The 11253-nt window shown below is 49.9% G+C and overlaps 1 protein-coding gene across 1 annotated transcript in view; it reads left to right on the plus strand.

Annotated features, from left to right (window-relative positions):
* The window catches only part of TGFBR3 (transforming growth factor beta receptor 3), a 212509-nt gene that overhangs the window by 193242 nt on the left and 8014 nt on the right, over nucleotides 1-11253 (plus strand). The window contains exons 15-16 of the mRNA XM_045292044.1: nucleotides 5512-5553; nucleotides 7757-7864. Coding sequence (XP_045147979.1) covers nucleotides 5512-5553; nucleotides 7757-7864 — 150 coding nt within the window. The remainder of the gene's footprint in view (nucleotides 1-5511; nucleotides 5554-7756; nucleotides 7865-11253) is intronic.

The following is an 11253-nucleotide window of genomic DNA, read 5'->3' on the forward strand; positions in this document are numbered from 1 at the left end:
CACACATATGTATAGAATGGGGTGGCATGGAAATACATGAGCGCACACATGTATAGAATGGGGTGGCATGGAAATACATGTGCACACACGTGTAGACTGGGGTGGCATGGAAATACACATGCGCACACATATGTATAGAATGGGGTGGCATGGAAAGGAAAGATGTGTGAAAATACTCCAAAGACTCCGTCTGGTTTGGCCCACAGGCTGTGCCAAGATGGCAGAAATTCTCTGTGCGCCAACCAGGCGTTCAGTCTCATCCAGTGAGAGAGGGAGCTGGAGTATCACAGGGCTTTCCTGAATACCATGTCCTAGACATTTTTAAACACTTTTTGATTTTGGAAAATAGCAAATATTTTTAAAAGTCGTGAGGATAGTGGAATGAATCCCCACAAATTCCCCATCCCTCGGTTTCACTTACTGTCAATGCACGGCCACTCTTGTTTCATCAGAGTCCCTGGGGATGCAAATGGTTAACTGCTTGGCGGTTAACTGACAGGTTGGAGGTTCAAGTCCACCCAGAGGCTCCTGAGAACAAAGGCCTGGTGATCTGATTCTGAAAAATTAGTCATTGAAAGCCCTCTGAAGCATAGCTCCACTCCGATAGCCGTGGGCTTGCTGTGAGTTGGAATCGGCGTGCCACCTGGTCTTTGTTCTTCCTCCCTCCTGCCTCTCACTGAGTTCCTCTGAGGGAAACCCAGACATTTTCATTTCATCGGCATTTCTTCCACAATGCGTCCCTAACAGACAAGAACTGCCAAACAATCTCCCTCCCACAGGGCCCACTGATGAGCTCATTTAGGCACCGCCCCCCCCCCCAGCAGTGTGAAGGCTGGGAAAAGGACACAATGGTAAGATAGGCACAATGCTTATGATTATTAATTTTAAAATATTTATGAAACACCCGCTGTACACCAGACTTGGTGAACAGATTCTGGTCCAGTCCTCAGAGCCCGTTACAGTCTAACCTAGGATTTGCTTCCCAACCTCTGTGCCACCAATGCTTTAAAGTGGTAGTTCTGTGTTGTGACGGATGTGGCAGACTTCTTTATCTCAACCAGACATGGCCAGATGCCCCCCAAAGGACTAATCTAGTGGAATAATGCAGGTAGTATACAGTGAATGCCCTAAGTCCTGAGCCAACCCAGAGTGGGCTCTGCAGCCACTTCCAGGAGCAAAGTATGGCCATGTGCTTGTCCAAAGATAGACAGCCTTGGAAAGCTGATGAGGCAGTCCGACTCTATCCTCTAGGGGAATTGACTCTCTGGCAACTGGCCTGGGGGTTTGTTTTGTTTTGTTTTTAAGGCTAGTAAAAACGATAAAAGAAATTCAAACAAACTCACTCCCTTCGAGCTGATGCCAACTCAAAGCAAGAGTATAGGACAGGCTAAAACCACCCTGTGGGTTTCTGAGACGAACTCCTCATGGGAGTAGAAAGCCTCATCTTTCTCCTGCCGAGCAGCTGGTGGTTTCAAACTGTTGACCTTACATTCAGCAGCCCACCCTGTAAGCACTGCACCACCAGGGCTGCTGAGCTGAACTTGGATCAGGCCTGCAGGAAGGCTCCCTGAGACTCCAGCTTCTTTGTCGACCCCAGCAGCCCTTTTTGCCAAATGCCAATGGAACTGGGTGCCAGTTAGACACCTTTTCTCCTGTGGGCGTGCTCTGTGCTGCATGTTTAGGAGAACTGAACAGAAAGCTGGAGGCCAAAAGCTGTGGTCAGCTACCCATGCATAGCCCCCGGAATACCTCGTTTATGAAAACCCTGCCCACAGTCCACGGAGGAAAGTGTTGGTTCTAGAGGTTGACCAGAATTTGTTCAAGAGTATATGAAAATATTTGATTCAGAATGCTGATTATAGCTTGTTCTCTCTGTAAAGAAATCCTTATTGTTAAAATCCTCGCTACGGCAATAACTAAGATTCCTTTCTTAAGACCTTTCCCTCAAACCCAAAGTAAATATTGTTGCGTCCACTCTTTTCCTTGCCGCGGGCCAACTCAATTGCCAGGTTCCAGTCAGGAGCTATTGGGGATTTGAGAACACACACAAGAAAGTTGGAGGATAGAAATCCTCTAAACCTCAGCCCTGTGGCCTGTGCTTGTGTTTGTTTATGCGCAGAAATCCTGAGGGAACTCTAACCCCGGGGAGAACAGGCAATCCTGGTGCTGTTGAACCCTGAGAGAGGCCCCTGTGTGGGGTGGGGGGTAGGAGATTAGATCATAACACAGAGCCATTAGGAATTTCACAGCAATGCCGTCCATCACACAGCCGTTGCTGTAAAACCTAAATTCTCACACATGTTCTGTTTGCTTCGGGGAGGGGTGAGTCATTAGTTTTAAACCACGTGAGGCTTCTGAGGGACAAAGCTTAACCAAGGGGGGTGGGGGGCCGATTGGCTGGACCGCTTCCCAGAAGAGTGTCTATTTCTCCCGTGATGCACACCAGGGAGACCTTTAAATGCCTTTGGACTTAGTTCAGTAATTCAAACGGCTGCTTTTTGAAAGCCCGAGATGCCCCTAGCTGTTAGGATCCTTGGGCGGTTAAAATGAGATGGTGTCGGGGCAGGCCTTTTGTCAACCATAAGACACTGTATAAATATGAGGCATCACTGCCCAGATGTTCTCGCTGCTAATGAAGCTGATGGGACCGAGCTCCCAGGAGACACGGTCACTTGTATTGAGTATGTTCTCTGAGTCCTGAGAGTTTTGTAATGGCTCAGTATTTAAGTGTAATGTTTGCACCTATCTCTGGGCCACTGGGCTGCACAACTGCAGGGGCACCATTCTGTTGCAGTGGCTCTGGTTCATCCGCTAGCCTTCCTTCACCTGGAGCTGCAAGAAAGTCCAGCCACCCAGTCGTCACACGTGCTCATCATGTCTCCCTTGACCCTTCTGGCTGCTTTGTTTCCTAAGCAGCAACTCAAATGGCTACCTATCTTGGTGACGTTTTCAACAAGTTCTTTGCACTTCAATTTGGGTGCAAACAAGGAGTCCTGGTGGCGGAGTGGGTTAGTCATTAGGTGGTGAACCGTAAGTCCGCAATTCAAATCCACTAGTTGCTCCTCAGGAGATAGATGGGGCGGTCTGCTCTGTAACGATCGTCAGTCTCAGAAACCCTAGCGAGCAGTTTTCCCCTGTCCTGTGGGGTGTCTGTGAGTTGGAATTGACTAGATGGCAGTGGGTTTGGTTTAGGGGATAATGCCAGATACAAGATGAAAATGGATGCTGATCACTTAGGGCCAGAATAGTGTCAGCCATACGGTCTTTGACCCAGTTACCCAGCACTGCCATGGGAACATGGAAGCAGCAGCCGATAGTATAGAAATGATCAAGCCATGTGCATGTGTTCAAATAAAAACCTTATTTATAGATGCTAAAATGTGAATTTCATGTACCATTTTATTCAACAGCGCCCCCCCCCCCCAACATTTGAAAATACAAACTCCATGTTTAGCTCACAGGCCATACAAAAGTAGGTGGTGGCTTGTGGTTTTCCCCACTCCTAGAGCGTACCCCCCACACTGCTGATGCCTGTGCACGACTGGGCCCCAAACCAGACAGCACTACTGCTAAGTCCATTCCAGCTCCCGGCAGCCCACGTCACTGCTTCCTGGCGTCTTCCCCGCTGCCATCTTTGTGGGTACAGGTCACCAGCCCTTTCTTCTGCTCGCACCACCCAGGGACCCTGGGTCGTGCATGGATAGCTCTTGATCACATGCTTGCCCTGCCAAGTACAGAGTCACCTAACCTGTGACACACAGCAAAAGCCCCAAACTCACTGCCATCGAGCCAGTCGGACTCACCGCGGCCCCTGTGAGCGGCTGAGATTGCCACTCTTCCCAGGAGTAGAAAACTCCTCTTTCTCTGTGGAGCGGCTGGTGGGTTTCAACTGCTACCCTCGTGGTTAGTAGCCCAACTCGTAACTACTGCGCCGCCAGGGCCTGAAATTCTGGCTCACCCTTGTTTCTCTCTGTGACTAGTTACATGTCACCCGATCAGCTCTTCTTTTGTAAAACAGGAATGAAAGTTCATGCCCTTCCTCCCTCGCCGGCCTGAGGTCCTGGCTGCACAGACCGCTCTAGGAGCTCAAAAGCATGACAGGATTATCGACGCTTCATACCATTTCCATATGGGCTCCTCCTCAGTTTTCTGTAGGTCCTTGGGTCACCTCAGTACTAACTTAAAGTCTGACGGTTCGAATCCACCCCATGGCGTCACGAAAGGCAAGCCTCGCCATCTGCTTCTGTTGGGTTGCTGTGCGCCATTGAGTCCGTTTTGACTCGGCGCAACCCGGGTCACCAGGTCGAACCCCACATAGGGTTTACCAGGCTGTAATCTTTATAGGAGCAGGTCACTACATCGTTTTGCTCAAGAGTGGGTTTGAACCGCTGACTCTGGTTTTCAGCTGAGAGTTTAACCATCGCACCACCGGGGCTCCGTGGACGCAATTGAAAATCTCCGGGCATGGTTTTCTGGGGTGCTTTAAATAACTGGTGGGAGGAGTCCAGCTGTGTGGCGGATTCCATCCGAAAAGGAGACCTGGGACAGAGGGCTTTGTGTACTTGAAGAGTTTGGCCTTTAAAAAAAACAAACAAGAGTTGTGGGAGGTTTAGCACTCAGGACTGTGCAGAGAATTGACCCAGGCATCTGTGGGCCCTGCCTGGCCGGCTGGACAGTTAAAGCGTCTATGCCTTGAGTCTGAAGAGAGGCCAGCCAGCCGGAGACGCCAGAGTTTCTGTTGCTTCCTGATGCAAGAAGTCCCTTCCTCCTTGAGGACACACCTCAAGTGTTTGCTCCTGGGATTTGAGCTGATTGGAGGAGGCCTGCCCACATTGTGGAGGGTAATCAGCTTTCCTTAAAATCAGCTGCTTGCAAATGCTAATCCCATCAAAATACGTTCAATGTAACATCTCAGCTGGTGTTTGGGCAAACAACTGGGCGTCACAGCCCAGCCAAGCTGACACACAAAATTAATCATTGTGGAAGAATCTAATCAGGAGTAGAACATGGTTGGCTCTGGCCGCTGGAAAAATCACTCTGAGTTGTAAAAAGATAGAGTGACCAGGGAGGAGACCTCCTCTAGAAGCAGTGTAGATGGCGGGGGAAGAATTGAACTATATCGGGCCATAGCGTCAGGTTCAAGAATAAACACCTTTCTTAAAAAGTGGGTACACGAAAGTAAAGCCTTTTTGACAGTGGCGTGTGATTCTGAATCCACCAGAGAAGCACAGCATTGAAAGGGGTTCTCTACCAAATGCTTCTGAAAATCTTCAGAAAGGTGCATGCCCATACACAGGCGCACACATCCGAACTGTTGACCTTCAAGTGCTCTTCAGGTGAGCACGTGTGGTCCCCAGAGAGGGGAGTTGACAGAGCTGTCACATAGCGTGTACTGACAAAAAGGCTCAGTGTTCGCCTCTGCAGAGATATCGAGACCTTTTACTTAGAACTTGATTTCTCTGTGGAATGCATTGTGATTGCTGTTTTTTTTTGTGTGTTTTGTTTCCCCAGAATCAGACCTAAGCATTAAGGAACCGAAACAGAATTCTCCACGTAAGTCTTTATGCAGCTATTTTGAAATGAAGCCTCTCGGGTTTTCATAAGAATGGCTTGGTTAGTGAATGTTTGCCAAACTTTGAGTTTTGATAAGGAGACCTCTGCTCCCATTTTCTCTTCAGCCCTGCCCCCCCCACCCCAGTACTTTTTCTTTTTCTGACCTCTCTTCATTCTCTCTTCTCTGCCTTTGCTGTTTTTTCGTATTAATGTATGGACCCATCGGTGTGTATGGTCTCAGTGGCAAGGTATAGCACATCCCTTTAGAGAAGTTAATTATCTGCCTGCGTTAAATCCATTGTGATAGCCATCGTGTGAAGAGAGCATTAGCTTACAGCCAGGGGAGGGATTTCCTTCAAGTGCCATGGGCAATATGTACCTGCTCCGAGAAGCAGTGCTAGGGGAAGGAGCTGTCACACCTTTAAGACAATCTCTAGCCCAAGAGGCATGGGGCTTTGTAGAAGAGAGACACCCGCTACTATAGAGACAGAAGTTGGACATTCTCCAGGCTTGTTTCCTTGTGGAAGAAGCATCGGACCCAGAAAGATTTAAAGATACAAATGGCTTACCCTGGTTCTAAGACTAGAGCCTGCCTGGGTTTCCTGGCCATATCCCCAGAGCACTTCCAGATGCCGGTCCCTGGTGAGCAGGTGCACTGAACAACTTGTCTGCAGGGTCCCTTTATGCAAAGCACTTCTCAGACCGTTCATTGAGTGAGTGCTTGCCCCAGGGATAGAGACACACGAACACATTCTCTCATCCGTACCTAGTCGGATTGTCATAAATGACACCTCCATTTTTGGAATTTCAGAATATTTCCACTAAAGGCTCTAAAAGTCATGTTCCATTTCTGCATCTGTAAGCACAGAAAGACCAGGCATCTTTTAAGATTTGTCTCACGGACTAGACTAAATTAAATTCGCTTCGTGGCAAGGCTTATTTTAACCTCAGAGAGTAGTTCCTGGTTCTTACTCCTTCTAGGGGATCCCCACGCCTCCCTTTGACAGACTCCCACTTTAGGTGGCCTCTTCAGCAGCGGGAGTAGCAGTGCCTCCATGTGTTTTGCCATGGGACAAGCCTGCCACTGCCCACGTGGCTAGGAGCTGGCAGCATGGGGCCCTTGGGTCTCTGCAGACCCTGCCACCATGACCCACTTTTCCTGAGCCTCGTAGACTGCTAGGGTTGCTCAGGGGTAAGGGTCATCCAAAACTGGATCTTTTGTACTCAAGTGTGTTGAGAGGCAAAGAAATTTAATTTACGTGGAGGCCAACTGAAGTGGCTCTGCCTGTTGACAGCAGTAGCGAGAGGACTGAAATGAGGAGGAGAGCCCATACCTTCAATGTGCGCATTCAGAATCCAGAGACCCCAGCGGTTGTATTTGTACCTAGACCCCCTCTTCCCTGGAAGCGGGTCTTAACTTTTTACAAGTGACTTGAAGAAGGTAGTTTTCTTAAATGAAAGGAAACGTTCTATTTCTGTGGCCTGGAATCAATTTCAAATATAAAAATCTTTGCCAAATGGAGGAACAATTGGTTCTATTTATATGTTTTGCTGACCATAAAACTGACATCACCCTCCACTGGGAAGCATTTCCGCTCCCCACACGGAAAGATCACCGCTGGAAAAGCGTTAAATTAAAGGCTGTTTTCAGTGACAGTGCGCATTGGTTAACACCGAGCAGGCGATGAGTGGAGTTGTAACATCCACTGGAGTCGTCCTTCAAAGCCCCTTTCTTTCTGGTTCCTTTTGTGCGTTCAAGTGGCCTCAGAAATATGCGTGCGAGGTGCCGGCTTTTCTGTGCAGTGTCCTGTGTCCCCGTGGAGGTCTTCTGTCCGTATCAGTACCGTGTCAGAGACTGGTCAGGGGGGTTGCCTCACTCTCCAGTGCATCTTCGTCTCTGAATTTGCCAGGCACTCACTGCTCAAAGAGTGGGTCCTTCGATCAAGACAGTGAGACGACACACAGAGAGTTTCCTCCGGAGCCCACAGATCTGACGTTTCACTGACAAATGACAAACTGTAGATAACCCTTCCGGAAAGAAGAGAGTTTACAAGTTTCTGATACAATGTATTTTGTTGGGCTCTTCATTACTGCTCTCAGATTTTATGAGTCCTTGCTCAATTAATGGTGCTCGTGAAATAGAAAGTTGTAATAAATACAAACCACAAACTGACAGCGGTGTGTTGGTTCCCTTTCTCTCTAGCCATTTTCCACGGTCTGGACACCCTGACGGTGATGGGCATCGCGTTTGCGGCCTTTGTGATTGGAGCGCTCCTGACGGGGGCCTTGTGGTACATCTATTCTCGCACAGGTCAGTGGGGCTGTCGACTGTCGGGCGGGCGGGGGCACATCCCGCGGTCTGCCACACCACAGGTCCTCGGAGTTTTGTTGGATCCATGAACAGATGAAGGAAGGAGTGAAAGAGACGTGGGTTCCCGCCATTTTCCCATGGACAAAGGCTTGAGCCGCTCAAGCAGCGGCAGGAATGAAGAGTGAGATGCCTCCCTACTTTGTTCACTGCAGTTGAGGCGTTGGTGAAGTTTTGCTTCCAAGAAAGTGAGAGTTGAGTTTTCAAAAGTTCAGGTCTACAAACTGGAAATATGAATTATCCCCACCCAGCTAAAGACCCCAGGAAGTGACAAAAACAAAGCCAAGGTTCGATTACCGTACCTCATCTGCCACGGCGCTGAGCACAGGACGCCAGAGGCCCCGATTGGTGGCTTAAACCAGAACCAGGATTGCTTCACCTTTGTTGGTGTTGGTGTGCATATGAACCCTTTGTTTCTATAAAATATTATATTGGGTTTTATGTGACAGTTTATGCAGCAAATTATATTGTCATTTGACGATTGAGACACACTTGGTTCAGTGCCATTGGGAGCAGCCCCGCCACGTGGCAACACTCCTGCCCAGCCAGTTTCCCTGCAGCCACTTCCCAGGCCTTCTTGCCGTCACATCTTTGCTTTTGTGTGAATGTTGACCGTTGGGCGCCTTATCGTCAGCGTTTAAAGGAGCATGTTTCTCGTGGATGTCATTGTTTATTTTACAGCACAGTCTAGTATTTGGCTGAAGGTGACCTCCGAGAGCAGCTTCGGGCCAGGTTAAAAGGGCATCTGAGAACGATAGCCCAGGGGTCCCTCTAGTTTCTGTTAGTCCTCTAAGGCTGGGCTCTGATTTTGAATTTGAGTTTGGTTCGACTTGGTCGCACACTCCAATTGGTGCCCTCTGTCGTGTCCCTGGTCAGAAGGGTTGGAGAAGCCAGCAAGCAACGTGTAGCTCTGCCGGCCTCCAACTAGAATATGCCGTACGCTCCTTTGAGGACATAAATTCTCACATCTTCTATCAAGTAATTAAAACATTTTCAGTCTATAATTCAGAATTTGATAACAACGGAAAGTGATGAAGCACAGTATCTTGCTTTCGAGTTGTATCCCCCATCCCCAGAGAGGTTCCCGTCTCCCCGCCAGCCACAAGGCAGGAGCTCCCCAGGCCTGAGCAGGGAGCCCATCTGCCTTCAGGACTGAGGGAAAGCGCCGCGATGAGAGGGGCCGGATGAGCTGCCCTTCGATTGCTGCTTTCCCAGTGTCCTTGCGTTTCGGGGGAGAAAAGACGTACCCTGGAGGCACGCTTTGCCAGCCAGTTGGTCCAGTTTCCTTGGGGATATTTGCTGTTTGCACCGTTGGACTAGGTAGACTGTGCTACATCAGTTGGAGGCCATCAGCGGCCCTGCCTTTCTGCTCCCATGCCCTTAGTTCCCCCCTGAACCAGGGAAAGCCCTCACCCCAGCCCCACCTTGGCACCTTGGGCTGTCCAACTATCAAGCAGAAGAGCACCAACCCTTTTGGAAGAGCCCCGCTTGCTCACCATTTACTGGACCAAAGCTCGAACTGTTGAGAATAAAGCCTTAAGACAGCGATCCTCCATGATTCACACATACTTAATATAAAGTTAAAATTTGTACATTTCAGGCTCTTTTTCTGCAGACATTTCCCTTGAAGTGCAGCCCCCCTGCCCCCAGCTGAGTTGTTATAGATGATGGCGGCAGGAGCGAGCAGAAGCCCTGCTGGGCCGGCATGTGAAATTCACCAAGGCATGTGAAATTCACCAAGGCCAAAGCCAACCTCTTGACAAGAACTCAGGAGCCTTTGGGTTATGCATTAGGCTGCTAACCAAGAGGTTAGTAGTTTGAAGCCACCAACCACTCCAGGAAGACGAAGGAGGCTCTCTGCTCTCGTAGAGTTGCAGTCTCGAGCCCCACAGGGGCAGTCTGGTTCTGTCGGGCCCCTGCTGCGTTTCAGGGCCTCCGTGGCACTGAGCTCGGAGCTGGAATATTAAGTGCTGGTCCAGTCAGAGTCCTCTGAGTGAAGTACGTGGCATGGGAGACAAAACCAGACTCTTAAGGATCAAGAGCCCACTTGTCTTTGAATCCGTGTAGGAGTGTTCCTCCTGGCGAGCAGCTTTCAAGGTGGCCAGAAGGAACAGTTTTGTATCAGGGCAGCATCTGAAGTTGCAGAATCTTACTGAAGGCCTACCACCTTGTTCAAACCTCAGGGTGTCTTGTCACTTTTCCGCCCCCCTTGCCTGGCTGTGAGGTTCTCAGTCTGTGGGCGGCCAATACTGTCTGTATATGGGGGGATGGGTTTGAAAAAACTCCAAGCAAACTGTGCCCTGAGGTTGGGTGAGGGTGGGGTGGGGGTCAGGGACGACCCATGGCTGTGGTGCATGCACACGCCTGCTAAGGCACAGACTGGCCTTGGTCATGAGGGTGCACCCTCCACTCCCCTCAAAAATCTTCTCTCTTGCCAGGGAGGGTCAGGCAGCCAGACACAGGCAGAATAAAGTGCTGTCTACTAGAACCTGCCACCCCCCACCCCCACCCCCATTGGGTCCTCCTGGTAATCCCACCCTCTGTTCCACAACCACCAGATACAAAGCCACGCTGGGCCGCAAGTGTTTATTGCTGCTCCTTCAGTCTGGAGGGGGGTGGCCTTACTGCTTCCTTCCCCCTCAGACCACAGGCTCCGCAGGTCTTTTAAGTTTCGTTAATTTAGAAGTCGGTTCCTGAGTAGTGAAAGCAAAACAATAGCCCAAACCTTCCCTGCGCTGCTTTCTAGCAAAAGAAGCTGTGCTGTCTGGGAAGGCTTACTGATGTACAAACACTGGCCTTGGGGCTCCACGCCTGTTAGCATCCCATACACTACAGCCTCCCGGGGAGTTCTTACCCAAAGGACTGCTTCCAGTTCATTTTGCGGACTGCTTCCAGTTCATTTTGCAGACTGCTCCTGAGGAGGATGCGAAGATCAGGTTCTGTGTGAATGGGTCTCACTCTTCTAAAGACCTGACGCAGCAGACTTACTTTCCCCGTACAAACAGAAAGAAGGGACAGGTGGTAGTTCCTTGTCCAGAACCCCTGACCCCTGGTGAGGGAACATAGAGTTTGGATGAAAAGGGAATTTCCCTGTGCAGCCAGTGGAGAGAGGTGGGTGGGTGTTCAAACACTGACTCGGTCTCCATCAGTGTCCACAATAGACTGAGCCGTGGCATTCAGGCCGTGTGCGGTCCATCTGGGGGGGTTCAGACAGCATGTGCCTCTGTGTCAAAAGCAAGCCTTCCCTGGGACGCCGTGCACTTGGTCCTACTTCCCATTCCATCGGCAGCACAGAGCTGGAAGCTAGGGCACACAGGGTTGATGGGTGATCC

Source organism: Echinops telfairi, unplaced genomic scaffold, assembly GCF_000313985.2.
Source record: "Echinops telfairi isolate 266 unplaced genomic scaffold, ASM31398v2 ScPeMD7_443;HRSCAF=831, whole genome shotgun sequence".
Lineage (NCBI taxonomy): Eukaryota > Metazoa > Chordata > Mammalia > Afrosoricida > Tenrecidae > Echinops > Echinops telfairi.